This window comes from Syngnathus leptorhynchus, chromosome 11 (assembly GCF_054491065.1).
Source record: "Syngnathus leptorhynchus isolate UIUO chromosome 11, UIUO_Slep, whole genome shotgun sequence".
NCBI classification, from domain to species: Eukaryota; Metazoa; Chordata; class Actinopteri; order Syngnathiformes; family Syngnathidae; genus Syngnathus; species Syngnathus leptorhynchus.
This window is the reverse complement of record NC_141205.1, coordinates 11,700,570-11,727,377: the sequence shown is the minus strand read 5'-3', so window position 1 is coordinate 11,727,377 and position 26,808 is coordinate 11,700,570. Positions and strand designations below refer to the sequence as shown.

Below are 26,808 nucleotides of genomic sequence, written 5' to 3'. Positions count from 1 at the left end.
AGATGTGAAAGCCAATGTCATACGCACATCCAAGTAGATGCAATGTGACAAACTTTGCATCTTCTGGGATGAGCGTGTTTTCCTGCTCTCACCACGTGTAGCCATCTCTCTGTATTCACGATGTAGCGTCACACAGCACCTACTGGGATGTCTCAGCAATCCACTACGAGGCGCTCTCCTGTGAGCGAGCATTCGTGTGATGCTGTCATCTCAGCATCCACTGCGAGATAGAGAAAACTGTTGCATTTGAAATCTTTCACTTGGAATATTTTTGGAGGATTGGAATGTTTTCAACGTGGCGTCATTTTCTATCTCATCCCCAATCGCGACCCTCAGATTCCAATCAAGAAACAAAAAGTCAATACTGGCCTGGCCCCTCCTCCTTCACGGGGCGTGGACGGGGACGCGCTCCCAGGCGCGCGCTCGCTCTCGCACGATGCCGCCAGCAACTCTCGCCGTGTGACTTGTCTTGCCGTCTGCTGCCTATACAGAAGAAGCCGCAGCCGTGTCGACTGTGCCCGGCGGAGCCCAACCACCAACGACAGCAGCAGCCGCAACGACGTCACCAGCACACAGCTGATCCGAACAACAAACGCAGGTGAGACGCTCTTGACGTTTTTGTGTGTTTTGTAAAATATCTCAATGTTCCAGTAGCGATTTTGGACACATTTAAGCAAAGCTATCTGTGTGCTTATTTGTTTTTCTGTCTGTCGTGCAGAGTTAGTTCATCCCGCATAAAGTTCGGAGTTACCAGATTTTTCTCGTATCCCAGACTATTAATGAAAGCCTGATGATGAGTTGAACTTAAAAGTAGAAATGAAATATCAAATCACAGGATATCATAGAACAGTGGACCCCCGCTATTCACAGGGTATACTGTCTGGGCCGTCAAGTTAATTGCAACAGTCAGTGTATAATTGACCTCATTATAAACGCATTGGGGAAAACGATTATTTGTGGTGGTGGGGGGGTTCTTAACCCCAAAGAATCTTGATGAACCATGATAAGGCCTTTCCACGAAAAAAAAACCCTCCTCCAGAATATATATATATAGATAGATAGATAGATAGATAGATAGATAGATAGATAAAATAAATAAATGGGAGGGGGGTGTCTGAAAATGGATAAATATGCAATGAATCCCTGCCCAACCCCATTTTCTTGAGGTGGGGGAGGTAGTTCAATATGTCCATTGTAATTAGATTAGTCACCTGTTTAACAATGCATATTAACTTTATCCACTAGAAATAAACAATGAGACTTTTTCAACCAAAAATATAAATAACCACTGTCATATTATAAAAAAAATTCTTCAAGAGGGATTGTACCAGATTTTGTGACCTTCAGAAAAAAATAGCAGATGTAAATTACCGGATGGACAGAACATATGGAAATACTACACCCAAAAAATCAATATGAGTACAGAAACAACAAAGAACACATAATTGTAGTATAGAGATTTCCTATTAGTGACAGAGAAGCTTAAAAAAAGAACTAACATGAAGCTTAGATGTATTTTTAGTATGTCTTCCCATGGAAATCGTCATCATACTTCCTTGACACCGATTCCTATTTCAACACGGTTTGCCAGCATCTAGTTCTTTCAGACAGTGCACAAAAGCCGCAAAGGTGATTTGCAATCAATAGCTGGGGCGAGTTCCCACAGGGGGAAAAAAAGTGAATTCATGAATAGCCAAGCGCCAGAATGCGATGGATTACCTCTGCGTACCTTTTGGCTTGGCCTTCAACCTCAAACCTGAGAAGCTGCAATGAGTTTTTTTCACTCCTCACTTGGGGATGTATGCTGCAGCCGTGTTGAACAGGTGTCCACATTTCACAGGCGACCAAGCGCAAAGTTTGTTACTGCTTTGGGAGAGGGAAAAAAAACTTCCACACACACGTTCCATTAAAAAAAAAAAAAAAAGGCAGCCTTTGCTTTCCTCCTCTTCATATTTCTTCCTCCTCCAGCTCCATCCTTTTGTCTACTTGCCGCTCTTGGCTCGGCGGGGAGCCGCCGATGTCGCTGGTGCATTGGAACTCGCCTCGGTGGGGAGGCTGAGGGGGGGTGGGTGCCCCTGCTGTGCGTGGGTGCACACGAGGCCCTGCTAAACGCTCGATAAGGGCCCCATGGGGAGCCTGTGCAAAGCTCCTCATCCATTCGGTTTTCTTTGAGTTCCACTGTGATGAAGCCATCCTCTTTTTTTTTTTTTTTTTCTTTCCCCTTCTTTTCTTTGCTACCCGTTTTAACAGCCAATACGCACTTAATGGCTGCTAAAATAAGCAACGGATTGAAAATTGCTCTGCACCGGCATCGTTGTGACTGCGACGGTGTTTTAGCCAAGAGTGGTTCACACTGCCGACTTCAAGTCAGGATGATCATTGGAGATTCTGAATTGACTTCCTTGTAAACACAGCCAGTGATGTGATGTGAAATTGTGTTCCAATGTTACTGAAGAGGGCGGCTCGGTGGGGCACTGGGTAACATGTCCGCCTCACAGTTAGGAGGGTGCGGGTTCGAGTCCACCTTTGGCCCTCCCTGTGTGGAGTTTGCATGTACTCCCCGAGTCCGCGTGGGTTTTCTCCGGGCACTCCGGTTTCTTCCCACATCCCAAAAACATGCTTGGTAGGCCAATTGAAGACTAAATTGTCCCTAGGTATGAGTGCGAGTGCAGATGATTGTTCGTCTCTGTGTGCCCTGCCATTGGCTGGCAACCGGTTCAGGGTGTGCCCCGCCTACTGCCCGATGACGGCTGGGATAGGCTCCAGCACGCCCGCGACCCCCGTGGGGACAGAGCGGTTCAGAAAATGGATGGATGGATGGATGTTACTGAAGAGCATTCATTGAACACTACAAAATGTCTTCAATGTTTACAAATGCACACTTGTTGGCTCACCTTCGGCCACTCGTGTCTTGCCCACGGTGTGCCTCGTTGTCTCGTCAGTCTGCTTGTATTTCGTGGCCTGCTTTTACTCAGGCTCTGTTTGTTTGTTGTTTTAGCTGTTGCTTGTCATTGTTTGTTTTTGGTTCCTTGTTATACAGTATATGAACCTTCTCATGTTTCATTTTTCTGGACTTTGCTAGTTTAGTGTTTTGAAATTTCTTAGTTTTTACTAAAAAAAAGCGTACACGTAAGATCGGTTGAAGACCCGTTGGCTTCGATGTTTACAAAGACTGCACATTGTCTTTGATGTCTACAAAAACATTACGTTCGTTCAGAACACTAAGTTCTTCTGGGTGTTTACAAAGACACGTTGCTACGTAAGTTGAATGCGCTTCTGAAATAAGTGTCATGCCCCAAATGAGTATGTTGGTTCGTGGACAACACTAAATTGTCTTTGATATGCGTGAGGTTGAAGATTGTTGCCGTTAGTGAATGAATGGCATGTTGGCCACGAGCGAGCATCCATTAGCGTGTTTGATTCCAAGTCAGCCAGGATGGACGTTAGCATCAATAATGGATTACACAACTTGAAACGGAGGGGTTGGACTTAGCGAGGCTGTGGGGTTGTGATGTTGTCCAGCTATATTCAAGTTTGTCTCTATATTTTGAGATGCAATTACACTCATGGACAGTAGGTGGCAGATTCATAAAGGACTTTAAGACATCTCATGTTATGGTGAAAATAAGTTATGCCAGGGCAGCGCATGGATGTGAAGGCACTAATTACACCTCCTGCTTTTGTACACCGGCAATCGCCAGCGCAGCCCTGCCCCCCCCCCCCCCTGGATCGGGGGAGGGTCTCTGTTCTTTGCTTCTGCATCCTTTTGTCTGCTGCATCCTTTTGGTTGCTAAGAGAGAATTGAAGAGGAGCAGCAGATGGCTGCTGGAGGTTTTCCATCACAGCAGGCGTTTTGTTTTCTTCCTTTTTTTTTCCCCTAGCTGTCACGCCTTCTCATCTTGTCCTCTTGCGCATCTCTATGATTTTATGGCGCTTCCCCCCCCCCCCCCCCCACCTTAAGTGAGCGTCTTTTGCAATTTCTTGCAAGATTAGCCATCACTTCACACGAAATCGCCTCCCAATATTACGCTCGCCACCCTAGAGGAGGAAATTGTTGCATTCTTAAGCAAATAGAATAGATAGTATAATAATAATAATAATAGTCCACGCGGTTGCCTGGGTGATCTATTACTCCATTTTCAAGCTTTCATTATGTTGTGAGTAGGCCGTGCACACTTTCCACCTGGCTCATAAAGAGGTTTAGATGCCTAACTGGGGGATTTTATGACATCTGTGTTGGGAATCCAAAAGGGGTCCCTGGGGAGGGGGGGGGGGGGGGGGGGGGGCTGTGAGATGAGTGACTGTTACGCTGATGGATAAGCTTGTGTGAGAGTGAAAGTCATCAGTTCCACATCAGCGCCTTGGCCCGGTATCCCCGTAACAGATGCTCAACCTGCTGCTAGCCACCCGCGAGACGCGCTGCTGGAAAACCACCAGACACAAATGCATCTTTGCTTCATTTCCATTCAAGCGGATTCCATTTAAAATATGGATAAAAACCCTCAATGCGGTCCACTTCAGTAAATTCATGAATGTTACCTGTGTTCATAAAATAGCAACAGATCCACCAAACCAGTGGAGGTTATTAATCTCGTTTACCATATTTGAAAATAGCGCAGTTTGAAAAAAAATGGTAGACTCGAATTTGCTGACCAAAATAGTCACCACATTACTTAAGCCCATTCGAGGGGGATTAAAAAAAAAAATCATCAGCTCCCCAAGCCGGTTTCACGTAGCTTAAAAAAGTCTCAAGACTAAAAAGGTGTCGCCTCAACGTCTTCACCGTGCGGCTCGTTTGATTCCTTTGGGCATCCCCCAACATACTTTGCTGTCCACATCCCTCACTGCACACACACAAGCTGCCAAGCAACTGATAAGTCCTTGCTAAAGATTTCCTACTGGATGTGTTAGCGTAATGAACACACACACACACACACACACACACACACACCATCATCAGTAGATCAATACTCCCACCGCATTGATTGTCTGTAGCCCCATTTGTCTTTTGACACCGAGAAGACAGTCACGAGGACTGTGTGGGCTTTACTACACACATTATTATGCACAAGAAATTTCCAGAATTTTGCATTCAGTGCAGTCAATCGCATGCCAACTGTGAACTATTCATTCATTAGCATAATCATGAAAATATTAAAAAGATACAATTTTTATGATGCATATTACATATGGTTCGAGGAGAAATGTCATCTTAGTTGAATAAAATTGTATTTTTGGAAAATAGACACTGATGCTAATGAGGCTAGAGTTATTTTCAACTTGGATCCCGCTCGTTGTTGCTGAGGCCACCGCATTCTTTTTGCGCGCCCTTGTGTGAAGTCCAAATATCTTCGAGGGAGTAAACACTTTCCATTAAAAGGCCAAATGGAAAGCGCTGCAGATTAAAGGGACAATAGAGTAGTGCGCCCGTCGTTTCCCCTCGGGACAAAGCATTGCAGACATTCTCCGTCCCATTCGGCTTCCGTCACACCTCACTGAAGTGTTGACTCGCGTAATGAAAACCTGGCCAACTGCGCTTTGTGTCATTTCGCCCACAAGTCGTTTGTTTGCGGGAGGAAGCACGAGCGTGTGACCCCGCGTCCACTCGAGATAAATGTGAGACGAAAACCCAGAGGATGAGGCCACGAATAACGGCTGGGACTTTGTGTTCTGCCGTCAACGGCTGAGAGTTCTTTTTTTTTCTTCTTCTTATCTTCCAAAGTGCCAGGTCATCCTGCAATGGCAAGATGGACTGCCTCTTCACTTACAAACGGACAGCCGAGTTATGTGGATATGTGTCAGGAAAGAGAAAAAAAAAAAGTCATGTTTCGGAAGCACATCTGTATTTTGTATTGATTTGCTAACCGAAGAGCAGGAGGATTTTTAGAGGAGCTGAGTTTTTGCTGAAGATGATTGAATATCAATTCCTCTCCGATCCTGCCTTTTTAGTCTACAGAAAGCGATAGCTCTGGTGTCGTTTTGTAAGATGCATCTTTGCGCGATATTATCCATGACCGCCGTTTTCTCCTCTGGTCAGGTGGCACCATTGCGCTCGAGAGACGATGGCACCCTCCTCGTTCTTGACGCTGACCCTTCTTTTGGCGCTGGTGTCTTTTTCCCTCGCCGCCGATCCTTCCGGCGTCCCTCGCGGCAAGAGAAGGCGCAACTCCGGAGGACGTTCACGGCACTCTCTGCGGGCCGCGCCGGGTTACGGTAACCTGCGTAAGGGCCGTGGCGGGACGCCGCGCCACACCAGCCGGCCGGAGGAGGACGGGATGGGCTTGGAGGGTCTGCGTCCGGTGCGGGTGGAAACGGGGCAGGGCCGAGCCGGCCTGAGAGGGAACCGATTGATGGGTACGCGCAAGGGAAGGGGACACGGCCAACAATCGCAGCTCTGGAAACAAGGGGGGAGACGGGACAGGGGACGTCATGGACAAGGTGGGTGGGGGCAAAATGTCTGTTTTGCTCTGTGTCACTCTGTAAAACGACGATTTCTCCATATATGCGGACCTCGCGATTTGAAGCACATCAGTGGTTTCCGTTTTGCAGGCTTGTTTGCGGAGCCTCAGCCGGGGGTCTTACTGGACGAAGGCCCACCTTTGTCTTCCTCTTTTTCGGCCCCTCTGGGCGACGGTGTCTCCTTAAGCTCCGTGACTTTTGGTTCCGGCTCCTCCATGGTTGCCACCGTGACCAACGGAGATCCTCCGACGTTATCCCCGGCCTCCAGCGATCTACAGGTGATCCAAAACAAGCCGTCAAAAAATCTGATCAACATTGACGTTCGATGGGTGCTACTGCCGCCAGTTCGGACGGGAGAAGGGACAAGGCGAGGTGATGCCCACCCTGGACATGGCGCTGTTCGACTGGACCGACTACGAAGACATGAAGCCGGTGGACGCGTGGCCGTCCTCCAGGAAGAAAGGTCCGGCTCCAAAATCTTGGCACAGACTTTCCATTTGTTCAAATTCTGAATTCATTTTCTCTAATGTTGAGACGAAGCGGTCTCATTTTATAGTCATCTCCCTCCCCAGACAAAAGACGGCGTAAAAACCTCAGCAGCGGGAACACCACGGCAGCCACCGATGACATCGAACCATGTGACCACCATCTGGACTGTCTACCTGGTCAGTCGCCATCCGACGGCAAATTGTCCAACCCGTTGATCAATGCTTGTCATTTGAAAGGTTTTCTTTGCCCCCCGAAGGTTCGTGTTGCGACTTGCGCCAGCACGAGTGCCAAGCTCACAACCGAGGCCTGAACAACAAATGCTACGACGACTGCATGTGTGAGGAAGGTGAGGATGGAGTTGGACTTGCTGTACCCAAATTGATTGGACGCCAACATCCTGTACATTCCTTTTCCTACACGTTCAATATTTGGAACGTTCTGCATTCCCATAGCCCAACTCCTTCTGTTCTTCCTTTCTGTATCCTGATTCACTATATGCCAATCTCCCATACAGCAACTTAAGGCGCCTTCCTACATTTTGATGCAATTTTCTCTCTCTGACCTCACAGGTTTCCGTTGCTATGCTAAATTCCACCGCAAGCGACGTGTGACGAGAAGGCGGGGCCGCTGCGTGGTGCCCGAGTCGGTCAGTAGTGACCAAGGGGGTTTCATCACCGTCTGAGGAGGAAGAGGACGCCACGACGCGCTCGAGGAAGACGCCGACTGCGACCGCTCGGACACGGGTGACGAGTGGATGTAAAGGGGCAGACATTTGCAAGCACGAGGGAACGCCAAACCCATAAGCCTGACCCCTAACCTTAACCCAAGTGTAACCCAACCCAACCTGAATATCGTCTGCAAGGTGATTCGTGATAACAAATAGCATTTTGTATATATGAAGTTGAACTCGCATCATCGCATCAATTTTACTGATCCGCTCCTGAAATATTGCTAATATATTTATTTTGTGTCCTGTGCTTCTACAAACTTGGTTGCGTCCAAGATTAAACTATTTGTTGTATAACAAATGAGCAGTGGTCAAAATGTTATTTATTTATTTATTTATTCATTTATTTATCACATATGATGAACTAATTCAACAATTTTCTTCGAGGAAACAATGTAAATTGAAACAAACCATAAAAATTTACTGGACAGGCAATGTTTCAGGTCACATTTTAGCTTTTTTTTTTTTTTTAACTGGCGTACAGAAAATATGTCAAAACAATAAAAGAACATTAAATAACAGTAAAACTATGCCTGACAAATTTGAAGAGTGAACAAGCTACACCAGAGGTGTCAAACAAATGTTTTTTGCGGGCCACATCGTCATCATGCTTTCCCTCATGGGGCCAATAAGGACTTATATTATCACATACACAATCCTGTAAAAAAAAAGTTGAACAATTTTGTAATTCACTTTGAAAGTGTGGCTTTAACAAAAGATCTCACTGTTATTAAGAGGAAAGACAATTTAGAGTTTTGGCATTTAAACCTGTAACATTGAGTTTATTTGGTTTTGCGGGCCGCATAAAATGATGTGGCGGGCTTTGACTTTGACGCCTGTGAGCCACACGCTGTTTACGTACGTTAACATCCCCTAGGTCAAATAAATTGATGCAAGTGATGTCGGAATAATCAGATTGAATTTCCGATAACATGAAAATATTTCTATTTTCATCAAAGAGTGGAAAAGAGTTATGTTTGCGTTTTAATGAGAGGTGGGGGGGGGGTTAGCGGAAGGCGGTTGTGAGAGTGTGCGTGTCACATGGGAAGTAGTCAGGGTGCCGTCACATGGTTTGTGTTTGCAAGACGAGGGAGGCTGACAAAGAAAAAAGACAAAGTTTGTGCGCTGTGCGGTTCCTCATTTTCAAGCTCTCAAGTAGCTTTGAGCCCTGCTGCCTGTTATGGAAATTCCTGCTATCAATCTAAAGGTGAGTCGGCTTTTTCAACTCTTGATTTCTAGTCCCGTGGCGCCTTTTAGAACTTCAGCACACCTAGAAAAATAAAAAAATAAAAACGCATAAGCTTTGCCAGTGAGAATTTCGAATGAATTCCAAGGGATTCAAATGGGCGTGACGGGAAGACAACAAATGAATCCCGAAAGGTTGTTGATGACACCTCGACCATCACTACGTCACTGCTGGGTTGGGTTTACAAACGACGGCTTGGGGGCCCAAAAGGGAATATTTGGGGCAGTCAAATGAATTTGAATCATATTTCAATCAGGCTAATAATATTGAAATATTAAATATTTTTGATTGTTTTAATGAGTGTGACTTCTTGAACATCTTCCTATTGTTTTGTGCAGGTCATTATCATGGGCATTGATTTCTACATATTCTGTTTTCTAACTTTCAATTTATTCATTCAATTCTTTACTTTTTAAAACAGTAATTTATTATGATTCTTTTTTAATTGCTCATTATAATTTGTTTTCCTGTCAGGCCATCGTTCTGGTGCACTGGCTGCTTACAGTCTGGTGAGTGAACACGCTTTTCTTCACAAACTTGAGGAATTTCTCCCCTTGTCGACCCTCCATAGGTCACCAACCACACAAGCACCCAATGTTGGTCTATGCTGTGTCAGTGTTCAAGTGTGTGTGTGTGTGTGTGTGTGTGTGCGCGTGGCCAGGGGCTGCATGGCGTGGCTGCCCACCTCATTCGCCTGGGGCAACTTCAGCGTGCTGGCCGTGGGTGTGTGGGCCATCGCTCACAGGGACTCCATCGATGCCGTGCTGATGGTGAGCTTAACCGGTCCTTCTTCATGCCCAAACCAACATGTGGCCTCTTTGGCATTGGTTTCAAAGTTGAGGTTGTGATGAAGTTGTAGAATTTTCAAGAATTTCACTTTTGCCCCAGTTGTACGTTCTCTCTCTTTTTGGTCGTGTGCAAGTTTCTTATCGGGATGGCGATGACCATCCTGACGGATATCATCCACTTTGGCATCTACTACTCGTTGAGTGAGCTGGCGTCCGAAAAGGGACGAGACGTGTTCCGCTTCAGCGCCGGTATGGCCATCCTGAGCCTGCTGCTCAAGCCCGCTTCCTGCTTCTTTGTCTACCAGATGTACCGCGAGCGAGGAGGCGATTACAACGTCAACTTTGGTGAGTGACGGTTCTTGGCGGACTTGGGGTGAGGCTTCGGTTTGCTTTGCCTCTAAGCACACCAAGTGAAGGCCTTTGAGATGGCTGCGCTATTGTCACGCTGTCCGTTTTACAGACTTGATCATTTACAATCACAAGACTGTAAATGGCATGAAACCACGTGAAGCCACTTTGCCACCGTGGAGACACAGTTTCACGCAAAGCGCGAGCCATCGTTGCAGGATCGGAAATTGGTTTCATCCCGCAGGAATCGCTGAAGGCAAATCCATCTTTGAAAACAAAACAAGCTCTGGCAAGTGCATTTGGCTTGAGGCTTGGTCAGATTTTATTTTTTTTAATTTAGTGGTGTCAAGATGAGTTGTTGGCAGTATTGGGTTTAGTGTTGGGGTTAGCATTGTCCTCTTTCATCCGACACATTCAAAGCGAAGCGGTGTCCATTATGCAGTTTTCCACTCTGACAAAGCAGAGTTGGAAAAGCAGGCCAAGTTTTTGCCCAGTCGAATATTTTGTGTTTGTGTGGCGCTGGCTGATTGAAGCACATATTGATGTTCTATGCCGATGCCAGCCGGCAGACTTGAGATGCTTATTAGCTGTGCGGCGACTGATGTGCCTTTTAATTGGCGCCCCGCCGCATCCGGGAGCATTTAGGAGTTCCCCGCAGGCTAAAGCGCATTAACGGCCTCGCAATCAGCCGGCCGGCTAACCGCTTCATCTTAACAACACTTCAAATCTGACATCAGACAAATAAAGAAAATGTAGTCTTGTAAAAGCAACACCCAAAAAGACAATGATCAGGGACTGAAAATACATTTTGTTTGCGTTCAAAAAATGCATCATATTTGAAAATGAAGCAAAATGTTTGTGTGGATGTGAATGGTTTCATGTGGAAGATTTTCCAACCTTCTTTCCTCGCATGCCACATTGCCCCCCCGTGTGTGTCTCGTCTGGGAATGTTCTCACGTCCTCATTTGTCTCCTCCTCCCAACCTCCCTCCCTCCCTCCTCCCCTTTACCTTTGACCTCAGACTTAGAGACCTCAGTGGACAGTCGCTGCACAACGGACAGTGCTGACAGTGCATTTATCGGCCGCCGCTATTGACACCCCCCGATCCCAACCCCCCCACTCTCTCTGCCAATCATCTCCCTTCCATTCCCCTCTACGCAGGAAGTGAGCTCATGAACAAGGAAGGACAAAGAAGACACTTTTTAGTTTCTGTCTGTCGTTTGTTTGTGTATTTATAAGTGTGAGTGTGTGTGTGTGTTTTTTCCGACTTTGTCGGTGCTTGTTCTCATCATGTATTATTCATGCCTCCAATCTCCAGATGCCCCGCGTGTGTGAATATTTGCATAGTAATCATAATACAGTGGTGCCTTTATATATAAGTAACCCGACTTAAGTTTTTTTGAGATACGAGTCGTCATGCGGCCAACATTTTGGTTTGAAGTGGCAGTTACGTAATAAATAAAAAAATAAAATAAAAAAGTCTTGGAGCTGTTTATTGCCACGCCTAGAGGTTTGCTGCCAAACTAAACACATAACAAAGACAGTTACACCTTTCCATTTAAAGTCAGCTTAAGTTAATGCTAACAAATGATGCAAAACACCATTTAGATGGACTATTATCTCATCAGTTCATTACTCTATGCTTTTATAAAGTAACATTTTATTGAATGCTATATTCACTACAAAAAACGTATGTTGTTGTTTTTTTAAAAAGAAGGTTTGAACAGATAAAATGCATTTCCATTCATTTCAATGTTGAATTGAAGTGTTTTGAGTTACAATCATAGGCACGGTACAGATTCAAGTAGGAACTCAGTGCACCACTGTTGATATTTCAATCACTTGTTGCTGATTGAAGGCGTGTCCCGCTTTGCACATGTTACAATAAATGTGATGAACATTGTCTATAAGTGATGATTTCAAAGAACAACAAAAGACATGAGTGCAAGTCTGTGACATTGTGCCTTCATTGTCTTGTCACGGTGGGTGTGTATTTGTCCCGACATCTTGTAGGTTTCCCTTCCATGAGCCGAAACAGAGAAGCGTACCAATCCATCGACCCCCAACAGGACGCGTCCACCAGCACCGCCAACCCCTTCAACCAGGCGCAGGATGTCAAGCCGGCACGGGCCTACTGACGCCCGCACGCTAGCGCTACCTATCTGCTATTATTCAGGTTGTTGCTCTTAATATTTTTTAAGTGTTTTCACATCAATATTGTTCATTGCCAGTTGCATTTTTATCTTAAATAAAGTTTTGTAATTTGCCGTGGCGCTAGTATGTGGGACTTAATTAACAATTGTATTTAACGTACAGTCTGCACTCAACAGTTTGTTAGGTACACACAAATATTTTTTTTTTTTTTTTTTTTATTAAGCATGACATTTTTGTACCCTAAAGATTCATTGAGGATTTGAGATGGAGGACAGGAATGTAGAGGTGGGGGAAGGTTAGTAAACCGGAGCTGTTGATTAATAAGAGCAAGCTCGCACCCGTGACTCCTCTGAGTCAAGGGCGCGCGCGCGCTCGTGGCTAATTGAGGGGGGATGCGGTAACAGCAAGTCAATTTCTAAACGCCGGTCGCCGGCCGCCATCCTCCCCCCCCCCTGAGATGTTCAGCAACAGAAGGAAAGACCTCATTAAGTTACGATGTCACGTTTTAAACAGTACACACATTTTATGCTACCTTTTGTGTTTTATTTTTATACAAGCATAAGCAAGCCTCACATCGTAATAAATAGAAACATTGAATTTTGGATGACTACAATGTCCACATCGTTTGGGGGAAACTTCACAGCATGAGTCGAAAACACGCTAGCACACTAACCCCAAATCATATTCATCACAATATGGAATTACAGGGAACAAAAAAATAAAATACATCTTTAAAAAAATCGATATATTTGTCCTACAGTTACCAAATAAAAGATGTTATTGTGGTATTTCTTGTTTTCCTAAGACGTTGAAACACTTGACTTTGTTGTGAGGCCAATGCTATCTGAAAAGATTTCAGTCACTTAAGGGCTTGTTAGCGTGATTTAAAAAATAAAGGGCTGCTCATTATATAATCATATGTGTGGGTTTTCTTTTTTGCTGTAATTGTATTCTTCTCTTTCGTTGCTGACCTAAATTCCCCTTCGTGAAGATGATTAAACTTTCACTTTATCTTTCTCCTCCATCTTTAATGCTCAATTACGGGCTGAAAACATGCAATATGGCTTCTCACTTGCCCCCGATACTCCAAAACGCAACACCAAAAATAAACTTTCCCGTGGCGTAGAATAACCTTCCGAGCGGGAGAATAATGAAAAGCGGGTCGGTGGACTGTCGGATCGGGCGTGATGAACGACCTCGGGGAGGCGACGCGGGAACGCGGTCGTTTGTTACCGGCCTGTCACAAATGTATTTTTAATGAACGTGCACCTCGGACCTTCTCGGCGCTTCCCTCGGGCGAAACAACGACTCGATATTTTCCCAACTTTCACGGCCGTCAATGAAATGTAAATACGTTTTTTTCCTTCCATTAGTCACGACTTTATTATTATCCACGGCAGTTTGTGCGCTAGACAAGTTAGACTCACCAAAACAGAAATTGAGTAAACTAGCCAAAAAGTCTCAAGAAACCGTACCCCAAAACCCAAAGCAAGTTTTATTTTGGTTTCATCAATCCATGGCTCGTACCTTGCCGATCTCCTACGCTTTGATTCTATCGGAATAATTCTTCATGCGGAAAAAATGTAATTCCACGGTACACTGGGTTGGTATGAAGTCATTAACACTTGGCCCCTTCGGAACGGAGCGACACCTCTTGGCAGATATTTCTTTCAGCCACTAGAGGGCACTAAGCTACTAGTTATGGTTGATGACATCCTGTTGCGTCACCCTTTCCAGTATTTGTTACCTGGTCATGTCTTCTCCGGAACCTGACGTGTAGGTTGCGTTGCATCGCCAGATTTACCCCTGTGAGTTATCTCAATTGGTGATTATTAGTTGTGTGTGTTTGTGTGTTGCTAGTGTTCTCTGCACATGAAGTTTATTATGCTCTTAGACTTAGAAATATGTTTCCACAGCTAGTATTTCATCTCTGTCAATACATGTTACCTGACATTGAGGAGAGTGACAATGAAGTGCGGCCCTGACGGCGGCGTGACGTGGCCACTTAGCGCCGACACGCAAAGTTTTCTCGCCTGCTGACAGACAACCCCCCCCCCCCAGCCTTGCTCCTCGGAGATTGTCCGGTACTCCAGGTTTGGTAGGAGGTGGTGTCACTTGAGCATGAGCGGGCGGTTGCTCCTGTCCTGTTCTGAGACGTGTGTCTGCTTGTCACTGTTGGCAACAAGAAGACTTGCTCGGTGAGGCTGCAGATTTGCTTTTGTTGTTCGAAACACTTTTTTTTTTTCTTCCATTTTGTGCTCTGATAAGTCACCCAATCTCCATCTTCTGTCTCCAGAGTGTGACTGATATATGTACATTATTTTTTGGGGCCCCCAAGCTACATTATTGAGAGCAAATGCTCTGCTGCTCAGTATTACTTTTTACTCTGCACTTTACTGCTTTTTGCCCTTCTGGTTGGATGCCAAAGTTCTTTTCGCTGTACTGTACTTGTGCTGTACATTGACAATACATTTTAATCTAATCTAAAAAACAGATGTGCATAATGGATTTGGGTTTACCTGTCTTGACTCTCTGTTGCCATTGTTGTCCAGTCTTTGTAAATCTTCAACATGGTTTCAGTGCGGTCATCACGGCATTCTTTGGGCTCCTGAAGCCTACAAAATATTGACAAAAAATAAATGTTCATGACGTGCGACACTGGACGATGTCTCGTTTTTGGATACGGAACAATCATTTGAGTCAGCGGTATCCTTTTCAGGCCTGTAGGTGTCAGCTGAGTGCATTTAAAAGAAGAAGGCATTTCTGTTGTCTCAGAACGCTAATGCTAAGCTAAATTGAAAACTCACCAAAATTAATTTTCTTTGCACATGATGCAAACCCATTTAATTGTTGACATTTAATTCACAGAGGATGAAGAGAAAATCAGTTCATGCCTAAATAAGTCAATATTTTTGATGACATGGATGGAAGGTAAACATTGTGGAAGATACGTGAAGCACAATCCCCCACCTGGGTTCCAGTCGCTCTTTGACCTTGGCAATGGAGAGGATGTAGGGGCTGATCTGCCTGGCAATGGTGGTCAAGTAGGAGTTCTCCTGCTTCAGCTGCATCAGGTCGTGAAGCTGGGCTGCAAAGGTCCAAACGGAACAAATGAAACTGTTGGTGCCCACACATAGCGACAATCGTGGCAGATGAGAGCACCGATCGAGGTCAGCAAAGGTCTCATTCTGTCTGAAAGATTATCCCCAGCTGAGGTTTCGGTTATTTGAATCGGTTTCTCGACGGTCATTAAGCATAGGCAAATAGTTCACATCAGAAAGAATATTTGAACATAAACAGTGCAGTGACACATGTAGACAGACAATTTAACTATAATCACCGACATAAATTCTTGTGTGGAGAAAAAGTCAGTCAACCGAGACAAACCTTCGTAGATCTCCTGCTCATTGGTGACCCTCTGAAAGGTCTCGTCCCAAATCTGTGAAAGGAAAACTGTGACAAGCATGTCAAAGTGAAAAGCTGGAAAGGATGAAGACAACCTCTTCAAACATGGCCCTCATGGTCTCCACCGTGGTGTATTGGGACCCAATCCGGCTGTCGATGTGCAGCGAGCGGTCCAGTATCTCGCCCATTTGCTCCGTGTTGATAATGGAGTGGTGCTTGGTAAGATCTCGGTGCAGCTCCTGGACCTGGTCCTTCAGGCTCTGGATCTCGCTCTGAAGCGTCTGCAGGCACGCACGTGCGTTTTAGAACCGTCACGGTTGATGGTGGCCGGGGCACTCACCCTGTAGGAGTTCTCGTAGTTGTTGCAGTGCTTGGTGAAGGGCGTCTCGCGCCCCTCGGCCAGCAGCACCTTGGTGCAGATGTTGCGGTGAGACGTGGGCCTCCTGCCGAACACGGAGCCGAGCGGCATCTCGCTGAGAGACGTGGAGAGAGGCGACTGCAGCCTGAGGTGAGGTGAGGTGAGGTGAGGTGAGGCGGGGAAAATATCCATCACTGCCGCTTTCTTTTGGCACGCTCGGCCATTTTACAGCAACACGGCGCAGACCGCGAGCGCCAGTACGGGAAAATGAGGCACCCATTTGAACTCAATCCAAAAGACACAAATCAAAGTCAATGGCACCAATTTGGTGGAACGACCCTTCAAATCAAACACGTTACAGATAGTTTGATTTTGGCGGTAACTTCGCACTGACGACCCAGGTTCAACTTAAAAGCAAATTGATCATCTTTTTGATGAATAGCTGAGGATGCAACGTTTTGAATTCCATCGAAAGGTCATCGAGAAGTAGTCATGCTCGACAGGCATACCGGCGTTCGAAGGTCAAAAGCGCAGAGCGACAAACGTGCACAGCGGCAACTCACGCTGATTTATCGATCAGTCGTCACGGATGCTCGAAGACGAAAAGCTGCGCTAAAGACACGGAGCCGGACTCCAGGACGCGCCGCACCGCGCCCAGCTCTTAATAAATGCCTCGCCCGCCCAGTGACATCAAACGGCCTGGAACAAAGCCGCTGTGACGTGCCAACTCGCAGATTAATTCCAGAGGGTTCTGTGAAATTATGATAAAAATAGTCGCGGCCGATCCCCGGGCCTCTCTGCGTGTTGAATGGTGAGCGGCGTGATGGAATTACATGTGGGGAAGGACACAAAGTTGAAGGAAGACTTGATTGTTTTCAATCCTTTCTTTCTTGTGAGAGTGCCCAAGTACAAAGACTTGGTCGCTGTGTCCTTGAATTGATTTTTCACGTCTCTTTACTTCTATCTGTTGTGTATCTGTTGTTCGGGTGTCTTTTTACTTCTACTCACTTCACAGAAAAATCGAAGGACTTTTCGCACTGCACTTAGCGAGACGCCGTCGACAAACCCATTCAGGACGCATCAGAGTGTTAGCAAAACCCCCGTCGTCCGGTGTAATCGCAAACCTTTTGGGGGGATTGCGAGTCAGGATGCTTCGCAAAGTGCCAAATGTTCCCGCCGTCTCGTCGGCTTTTCCCGGAACAATTGACACGGAAAACACAATGTCGGAAATGATCTCACCTCGTGGCCACGCTGGAAGAGCCGGCCACCGAAGGGGCGCGCCGCTGGCCAATCAGGAGCAGCGGCTCCAGACAGCGGGCGAACTCACTGCGGTAGTCAGTGTTGATCTGACGGGAGGGTGGACGCTATGCCGTTATGGTGGGAAGTCGGACGATTTCAAAGCAAAGATCTCGCTGGACTTTGTACTGACTTTGCTGCTCTGCACCGGTCTGAGGCGGTGGGGAAGCTTGACGATCCGCTTCAGTCGCTCCATCAGTTGCTGAGGAAGCAAAAAACATCTTCATCCAGCCCATCGAACGGTCCCATGTGAAGACTGCTGTCGGAACGTTTCTCGCTCACTCACGTAACCCATGTCCAGAAACTCAAACATGTTGGCTGAGCTTAGGAAGGCCGAGCATGTGACCAGATGAACCTGCAAGCACGAATGAAGAGTTTGAAGCAAGATTTTAAATGGGAGCTTTCAAGATAAGATTACGCTTGACGTGTGTGTGTTTGTTGACTACCTGGAGTGTTGGCAGCAGCGAGGTGAGGTGTGAGAGCTGCTCTTTGAGTGCTTTCTCCTTCTCCTCGTGTTGGCTGAGCACAAACAAGCACACGCGCGCACACACCTCGTCATTGCTATACATTACAGGGATTTCATCAGGTTGCACATATTCAGCCCTCGCCAAACGTTTGGAATATTTCCATCGACAGAAATCGTTTGGTAGTGAGTAACTGCTCATTCACGACTCTCAAATCAGGATAGAATTGATTCTAGAGGTGGAACGATGAATCGAATCATTTTTTTCATGACAGCGCTATGATGAGGCGCAATTGTGGACGTGGCCCATTTGTTGACAAGTCGATCTGTCAGTGCTCTCCTGTAACTGCACGTAAATCGCAACTCAAATAGCCTGGCTCGGCCTTCCAGGAAGCGACCGGCCCAGCAGTCGGTTGAGCTGGACCGCTTCCATCCAATGGCACAAAACATCCGTAGGGCGCAAACGAACCATTTTCCTCGCAAACCGAAATGGTGGAAATCAGTGAAAATAGTCGACCTGTTTTGTTCAACATTGATAGCTGTAATGTTTTATTGCAAATGGACGCCAATCAGTCATCTTTAACTTGTACGTGGAATACATTTTAATCCAACTATTATATCAGTACCGTTTTCTTTTTTGTTTTTCTATAACCAAGCAAAAAGTTTATGTTAAATCGGTTTACGGCAATTTTAAGTTAAAACCTCTGACTTTTTTGTTGTGAGCATTTTCGGGCTACTTTTTATTGTTGGTCGTGGTGATGATACTTGAGTCTGTTGTACCTCTGTGCAGTCTTCAGCAGAATCTTCTTCCTCTCAGCCAGTTTTTCCTGCAAAACGCAAAAGCATAGACTGCTCGGAAGGCTCAACACATCCTCACAAGTGTGAAAATATTCACCAAGTGTACTGCGCTTTAACAATGGTCAACAGTCTCGGTTGTATCGCAGTTAGCTCCACAGCGACCTCCAGTGGTGACATTTTTCTTTGCCGCACGAGATTGAAATTATAGTCCGTGGTGCTCATTACGTCGATCGCGATCTACTGGTCGATCGCGGAGGCAGTACTGGTCGATCGCAGCGTGACGTTAATTTTTTTTTTGTCAGCCTATCATCGTATAATTACAAAAAAATTCAATATTTATGATGTGTGTTGTGCAATAGTGGCCTATTCAATTATGCAAGGTACATCAACATACATTGTACATACAAAGAATCCTTCATACATTTGAAAATAGTTTTATGTTTTGCATTTTTGTGGTGTGTAGGTAGATCATTTTGACTTGGTTGTTTTAGCTCGCATGCTGAAAAAGTGTGAGCACCCCTGTTATAGTCCATTCATTGTATTGTCCACATTGCTAAAGGGGCCATTAACCGCCTTGCATTTCTACATGAATCCATGTCACCACATTTGCAAAAAACTGTTTTGCTTGCACTTAAGATGGACTCACTCGATTACCTGCAGACTGTTGAAGAGAGAGCAGATGGCACTCTCCTCCTCCTCCACGTTCAGACACACTTCGCCTATCATGGACCTCAGCAGGAAGATGGCCTCTCGGGTGGACGTCTGCAGCTCCTTAACAACCTGCAAGTCGAGACTTTTAAATTATTACACGCAAGTCCAGATGGGGCACTAACAAATTAATTCAAATGAATTCTTAGCGAGATGAAGCCCATTCCTGTTGAGATCTAGACTGATAGGATCGGTACACTTTACGAGTATCGAGTATGGAGTTGAAACAGTTTGGAGTCCTTTTTACTGATACTCAAGTGTGATTACTTTTGCCACCTGGGCACAGCTCTCAATGCCACCTCTCTTACCAGTACGGCCTGGTCCAACATTTCGCATCCTTGCATGTAGGCCGTCTCAATGTCAATGCAGTGAGTGCGACTCTCCCTAAGGCACACACACACACGCACACACACACACACGCACACACACGCACACACACACACGCACACACGCACACACCGAGGGAAGGTGATGTCAGATGATGTCAGAATGAGGACAGCGTTGTGTCGTCAAATAGGTTTTGTGCGGCGCGTTCACTCACACTTGCATATCTCTGAAGCACTTGATGCAGAGCATGGACTTGTTCTCGGTGGAGAAGAGGATGTAGGGCTCCTCGTGCAGAACTGACAAACATGCACACACATACATATTCACTGAGTTTAACTCAAAAGTTCCAAATGACTGTTGAAGCACTCATGGGAAAGACTGTTGGGAATGAATGGAAGCACATGTCATGGAATAAATATTCCAATTTAGGTTGTAAATGTAGTTCAGTGCTTCTGATAGTCGTTGGGTCAGCGGAGAAGCGCTTGCTGGTCTTGTTGACCTCTCACCACTGCCAGATTTGACATCATGGACGAGTTTTCCCAAGCATCACTCACCACATTTCCTGTGCTTGGCTTTGCTGCGCTTGGACAACGTAACAATGTCGTGGTGGGCAAACATTCGGGCCTTGTGCGTAAGCTCCCTGCAGGCGCAGCACAGTGGCTGGTTACAAGTGTTGCAGTAGTACATCACGCCTGTGTCCTGAACACAAAGCAATGTTGGAAAGATCACAATCAGAACTTGTGACAAAAACATTTTTAGCGCTTTGAACCTTTTTGTTGCTCTCCTGGTCGCAGTTGGCACACTGTACAATCTCATCAGCGTCTGCGTTGTTATCCACCAGGAATTTGAGCAGACGGTCCTCTGGCGGGAGGCTGTTGTTCCCTTTAATGATGGATAGATATCTGCAAAAAGTAAAAAAAAATGTCAACTGTCTAAAAGTAATAAAATCATCTGATTCCCATACAGTTGAAAGTTAAATCCAGTGCCCAATATAACTCAATTTTGAATTCCTAAAGCACTTAATAAGTGCACCGTGAAAAAAGTGAATACATATCAGCAAAAATAAGTCAAAAGCAAACCCCCTCAAATGATCTGTATGAACTAAAATGCCAACCTGAAAGGCACTCTTATGTTTTTCAATTAGAAAATAATATTGACATATTTATTTAATAATTCATTCATTTATTCATTTTACGGATTCAGTATACAGTATATACAGAGGGAAAAACTTGTCATAAATGAAAAGTATTCATTTATTCTTCATAACGTAAGACGTTTTGAAACATTATATTCTTTAAAACTCAACTTTATTGATTGAGCGCATATTCATATTAATTCCTAGAAACCAATGTGTCCTACAGATAAAAAAAAAAAAAAGCAGCCGAGAGAGGGAAGATTATGGTGGAAATGGTACAAATCAATTCATAAAGATTCCATGACAAGCGAAGTTAGGAAAGCACAAAGCAGTTGCAGTACTCTGAAAAATCTGAGGAGGAAGCAGAGGCTTCACAAGTCGCTCACGCCGAAGAAGAAAATGCGGAAGACGCAGTGCAAACGTCACTGCTCGCATGTGTTGACTGTGTGCCTTCTAGAATCGTCCACCGGCTCAGCACCAAACGACATTTCAACCATATAAGCCAGCGAGAAAGATTTTCATCGATACGACGAGATGTCTGTCATTGCCCAGGAATACGTTCGAGGGGGGAGCGTCTTCAAAGACCTGAGCGCCGACGACGAAGACTGGCAGCCCACCGAGATCGAGAGCTTGTGCATGAACTGCTACCTAAATGGGACCACTCGTTTGCTCCTCACCAAAATCCCCTTCTTTAAAGAAATCATCGTCAGCTCGTTCAGTTGTGACAATTGCAGTTGGTCTAACACCGAAATCCAGTCCGCGGGGCGCATTCAGGAGCAGGGCGTGTGCTACACGCTCAAAGTCACAAGTAAAAGCGATTTAAACCGCGAGGTGGTCAAAATGGACAGTGCAACGACCAGGATACCCGAGCTGGATTTCGAGATTCCTCCGTTTTCACAGAAAGGTGCATTAAGCACAGTGGAGGGCATTCTGGACCGAGCCGTAGCCGGACTAGAGCAAGACCAAGCGGCCAGGCAGGAAGCAGACCCCGAAGTGGCTGGCAAAATCCACAAGTTCCTCCAGAAGCTGAAGAAATTAAAAGATGTGGAGGAGCCATTCACCGTGGTGATCGAGGATCCGTCGGGCAACAGTTTTGTGGAGAACCCGTTCGCCCCGCTCAAGGACGAGGCCCTGACGGTGTCGTCATTCCGGCGCAGCGTGCAGCAGGAGAAGCAGCTGGGCCTGCGGGCCGATGACGAGCCAGACGACGAGCCTCCGCCCGGTGACGACCTGGACACGATGCGGGGCGAGGTGCTGGTCTTCAACACCAACTGCCCCGAGTGCAACGCACCGGCCTCCACCAACATGAAGCTGGTGAATATCCCCCACTTCAAGGAGGCTATCATCATGGCCACCAACTGCGACGCCTGTGGCCACCGCACCAACGAGGTCAAGTCGGGCGGCGCCACAGAGGAGAAAGGCACCAAGATCATCCTGAACATCACCGCCCCGCCCGATATGACGAGGGACCTGCTCAAGTCAGAGACCTGCTCGGTCTCCATCCCCGAGCTGGACTTTGAGCTGGGCATGGCGGCGGTGTGTGGCAAATTCACCACAGTGGAGGGCCTCTTGACAGACATCAAGGACCTGGTGGTGGCCAAGAATCCCTTCGTATTTGGGGACAGCGGCGACTCGACCCGCGCGCAGAAGCTGACAGAGTTCGGCGACAAAATCGACAGCATCGTTGCAGGGCAGATGAAGGCCCACCTGATCCTGGACGACCCGACCGGCAACAGCTACCTGGAGAACGTGTACGCGCCCGAGGCCGACCCGGAGATGACCGTGGAGACGTATGAGCGCACGTACGAGCAGAACGAAGAGCTCGGGCTGAACGACATGAAGACGGAAGGCTATCAGGAGGACGAATGAAGAAAAGACAGCGCTGCCCCCAAAACCGTCAATCTCAGATTTACCTCCAATCTCATGTTTGTGTCTTATGACATCACGTTTTTGAGTTGAGCAGGACAATCTCAGTTCCATTTGATGTTTTTACCCTACTAGTGCTCTTGCTTCTTTGCCTGTGTACACGTTGCATCGTCACTCGTGCACTTGTGTGCAATTGGAACAAGGGCGCTCTGCCTAGCTACTATTGAGAGAAAGCAAAGCCACTCGTTCACAACTTTTAAGTTCTAGCAAATAACATCTCGTACTTCACCTTGCACATATCAATCCACTCGTATCATAGTTTTCCTCATGCGCCCAGGTCCTTCTTCTTGGGTCCTTAATTGTTTATAGTGAGGACATAAAGCTCGCCTGTACATGGCAAATGCAAAGCACTAGTAGGATATCAATGAAATACTCGGACCAGGTTCCCATGATCATTATTCATTGGCCAGGAAGAAATATTTTCGGTTACGGTGCAGCGAAAAGAGGGAGCTCGAGGATTTTGTCTTGCTTTAGATTTGCCAACATAATTGATCAGAACAGCACTCAAAGTAAAAAACTCAACTGGGCATTTTTTTCAAGAAGGCACTTATATAATTGTGTCATATTTTATTTGGATGCCCTGCTGATAATTTTTGGGACAGTTTGAGACAGCCTACCCCACTGAAACGAATGCTTCATGTTTCAAAGATAATGTGTTGACATTGAAGTCCAAAATGCTTTTGAAATAAAGGTGTCATGATGTTATCAACATTTGAGGATGGCTCATCTCTGTATTCCCGTATCAACCCAAATTGATTATAAAACACAGTCACACATGAACATTTGATTGACAGACCTGAATATTATAGTTTGCGGTGGTCCGCAATCAATGCGACTGCAAACAATTTGAATTTACGTCTCATCTTTCCAGTGAATTTGGGCATCAATATTGTTGACAAGGCAGGAAGAAAATCTGAATTTCATGCGAGTAGTTCCCATAAATGACATTCTTTTGGAGTACTCAAAAAAGGGATTTATTTTTTTATTTTTCCCCAGATTGAAAAATATTCATTCTAATTCTAAAAAAAGTGTAAAGTTGACCAGAAGATCATAACTTTTTCTTTGATATTAACGGTAAACTCATGATCACGCTCAAGACCGCCTCACACGGCGTGACCCCGGCTTGAAGGTTGCTGTACCATTTCATCGGAATGAAATGGATTGCTATCATGTGACCGCGTTTGATTTGCTGTAAGCTGCTGGCTATGTTGCCAAATGCCGCTACACTTTGTTTTTGCGGTGTGACTCGTAGAGCTAAATCTGAGACTGAGACGACCCCCCCCCCCCCACACACACACACACACACCGACTCCTCGATCCCGGCAGCTGTTCCAGCCACTCAAACCTGACTGAGCGTGGGCCAACCGAAACGTAGAACCGACACTCACCGAAAGCCGCAGAATTCTCCCCCAACGGTCCAAATGCGGCACAACCAATGCGTGGATCCCAGCGGACGGGGTTGCTGTGCTCGGCTCAAATTGCATCAATTGTGTCATCGTGAGTGCACATGCTGTAAGTCGACAATCAGCCCTTGACCTTTGACATCTGGCTGTTAACACTTCATTTGTTAGACTTCGAGGAGGAATCCTTGAAGTATTGTTCATGATCCACACAAGTGTAAGTACGCTTTGGGTCAATTTGGACGAGAATACTTGTCTATTTAAAACATTTCCGAGGTTGATTTGTAATCTGGGCGGCTTGGTGGCGCACTGGGTAGCACGTCCACCTCACCTCTCCCCGGGCCCGCGTGGGTTTTCTCCGGCCACTCCGGTTTCCTCCCACATCAACCAAAACATGCTTGGTAGGCCGATTGAGCACTCCAAATTGACCCTAGGTGTGGAGTGTGAGTGCAAATTGTTATTCGTCTCTGTGTGCCCTGCGATTGGCTGGCAACCGGTTCAGGGTGTCCCCCGCCTACTGCCCGATGATGGCTGGGATAGGCTCCAGCACACCCGTGACCCCAGTGAGGACTAAGCGGTTCAAAAAATAGATGGATGGATTTGTAATCTACAATTTTGTCTTCAATGATACTGTAATATTGTAAAAGTATATAAAAAGTCAATTTTGTTGTGAATTGTGTGTGGATTTGGGAACAGAGTCTCTCCACATTTGGTTGGGAAAAGCTTAGATACTAAGTAGCATTTTTGATTAGCTATTACATCTCCAGTAGCCCGTGGGCAAACATTATTTGTGGAATAAATCCTTTTTTAAAATCATCTAGTTACAATAATGGCGCTTTGGACTCCTGAGTTACGCTTGGATCTCTTACCCGCAGAGGGGGCAGCTGAGTCGACTGTCGTTGGTCCGGCCCAGCAAACAGCGGGCGCAGAAGATGTGGTAGCAATCTAGCAGACATGGCGACTGATACTGCTGGTGGCAAAGGTGGCACACTAGGGGGTGCACATTGGCGCAGTCCACGTTGCACAAGTTGTCCAAATTGCTGACGATCCCTCCGGCCATCTGTGGCGGGGCCCCAAATGAGTCAGCGAGTTTTCCTTCTCTTCCCTTAAAGCAGGGGTGTCAAAGTAATTTTTTTCGCGGGCCGCATTGTAGTCATAGCATCTTTCGGAGGGCCATTATGACTGTCAACCCAAATAAATGTATGAGCACCTCATGTTATATACAGTAAAAGCTACAAAACAAACTGACAAATAACTTGTTTTCAAATCAGACGAGTAAAAACTGATGAAAAAAAAAAAGATATTCTTAAAAGTGAAGACAATTTGCAATTGTAGTAATGACACAAGAATTTGATGCACAATTTGTCTTGACGGGCCACATAAAATGATGTGGCGGGCCGTATCTGGCCCCCGGGCCTTGAGTTTGACACCAGTGCCGTAAAGGGTGTGTTCCATGTCAGATTTATAATTAAATTGCTTTGATGTTCCTCCCTTTTGTAATGTTGCCAGATGTAATGTCACAATTTGGCTAATTTACATATGAACCGCTTCACATCAGGTATCTCCATTCATGACTTAGAAGCTGGCCCAGGTGAAATTCCAGAGCCACTTTCAAGCCACAGCTGAACTACGATGTTTGTAACACTGTCACGTCAAAGCTAAGCACAGCTTACTGATGCGGATATATAAAAATCGATATATAAAATGTAATATAAATATTACATTTAAATGAATATAAATATATATATCAAATGTGGTGGTTCACTGCCCTGCAAGTGACTGGCGAGCAGGCCAGGGTGTCCCCTGCCTCTCGTCTCACCGGGCCGTCACCCAAATGCGGTTAAGCACTATAGAAAAGGGATCGAAGTCTATTTTAAAAGTCACACCGCAAGCCAAGAAACTGTAACATGTTTCATACAGTCGCAGCTAGCTTGCTGTTAGTGTAGCGGGAATCAAATAACTCCCACAGCGATTAAAATAAAAACAACTGGGGCTGCGCTCTTACCTTGACATGGGATTGGTGCTTTCAGCGCGAGAAAATCCACAGACAACACAAAAGAAACCAGCTCAGACGGAACAAAGCCAAAGTGTCCAGCAAGCGCAAAGGCCAGCCGCTGTCTTACCTTTCAGCGGCGCTATCAGCCTGCCCCCCCCCTCAGCAGGAATGACAACAATGCTTCAATAGTAGGCCCTCGGGCCGCCTCTGCCGGGCAGCTGACGGCACACGCCTCATGCCACCACCCCGTGCAACAGGGAAGGGACATATAAGTGACGAGGACTCAGTCCAAGTGCACGTGGGGTGCCAATGAAGGTGTGAAAATGGCATCGTAAGGCCTAAACGCAGTGGAACGTCCATTCGGCCAACACAATTTCCACTGGTAGAAAAACGGAATTGGCGGTGAACCCCCTTGCTGCATATTCAACATTCAGCATTGTGAATTTGCCAGATATTTGTGGAGAACCTCTCCACTGTTGGTCACTGAAAAACTTACCAATATGGTGTTTTTGTGTTCAATGCCATATCTAATAGGAAAATATTACCTTGGTGGTGGTTTGTCAATACTACTCCAACGATGTATATGGCAACGCATAAATCAGGGGTCACCATGGGGTCACCACCACGCAAGGATCACATGATCACATAAGTAACCCACAGGGGTGTTCTAAAAATAGCTCAGCAGTGATATTTTCTAGAAGTGTTTAAAAATCGTTTATCATTTAAAAATGTGAACACTGGCGGAAATTTTAAAGTCAAAGTCTGCTTTATTGTCAATTTCTTCA

At 45.9% G+C, this 26,808-nt stretch overlaps 4 protein-coding genes across 5 annotated transcripts; 3 read left to right on the top strand and 1 right to left on the bottom strand.

The window, feature by feature from the left end:
- The first annotated feature begins 421 nt into the window (after window positions 1-421).
- Window positions 422-7,980, top strand: draxina (dorsal inhibitory axon guidance protein a). The gene is made up of 7 exons (XM_085924583.1): window positions 422-598; window positions 6,038-6,438; window positions 6,550-6,737; window positions 6,805-6,922; window positions 7,032-7,124; window positions 7,205-7,294; window positions 7,518-7,980. The coding sequence occupies exons 2-7, from the start codon at window positions 6,063-6,065 to the stop codon at window positions 7,628-7,630; spliced, it is 978 nt and encodes a 325-aa protein (XP_085780709.1). The 5' UTR covers window positions 422-598; window positions 6,038-6,062; the 3' UTR covers window positions 7,631-7,980.
- A 538-nt stretch (window positions 7,981-8,518) lies between these two features.
- agtrap (angiotensin II receptor-associated protein) lies at window positions 8,519-13,231 on the top strand. Of its 2 annotated transcripts, none has more exons than XM_085925025.1 (5): window positions 8,519-8,882; window positions 9,396-9,430; window positions 9,583-9,691; window positions 9,844-10,054; window positions 12,071-13,231. In XM_085925025.1, the coding sequence occupies exons 1-5, from the start codon at window positions 8,856-8,858 to the stop codon at window positions 12,193-12,195; spliced, it is 507 nt and encodes a 168-aa protein (XP_085781151.1). In that variant the 5' UTR covers window positions 8,519-8,855; the 3' UTR covers window positions 12,196-13,231. The 2 variants fall into 2 exon arrangements, with proteins under 2 accessions (XP_085781151.1, XP_085781152.1); XM_085925026.1 differs by lacking the exon at window positions 12,071-13,231 and adding an exon at window positions 11,079-11,551.
- LOC147049548 (RING finger protein 207-like) lies at window positions 12,753-26,148 on the bottom strand. Its single transcript, XM_085925024.1, has 18 exons — window positions 26,033-26,148; window positions 24,897-25,087; window positions 20,336-20,468; window positions 20,121-20,265; window positions 19,781-19,862; window positions 19,548-19,623; window positions 19,186-19,311; window positions 18,514-18,560; window positions 17,717-17,789; window positions 17,557-17,625; window positions 17,404-17,472; window positions 17,214-17,320; window positions 15,957-16,119; window positions 15,712-15,897; window positions 15,599-15,650; window positions 15,182-15,299; window positions 14,731-14,826; window positions 12,753-14,383 (listed from the first exon to the last, which is right to left on the bottom strand). Exons 2-18 carry the CDS (start codon window positions 25,085-25,087, stop codon window positions 14,323-14,325), a joined length of 1,794 nt encoding a protein of 597 aa, XP_085781150.1. The 5' UTR covers window positions 26,033-26,148; the 3' UTR covers window positions 12,753-14,322.
- On the top strand, window positions 21,050-23,341 carry zpr1 (ZPR1 zinc finger). Its single transcript, XM_085925028.1, has one exon. The coding sequence runs from the start codon at window positions 21,236-21,238 to the stop codon at window positions 22,568-22,570; it is 1,335 nt and encodes a 444-aa protein (XP_085781154.1). The 5' UTR covers window positions 21,050-21,235; the 3' UTR covers window positions 22,571-23,341.
- Window positions 26,149-26,808: the final 660 nt, after the last annotated feature.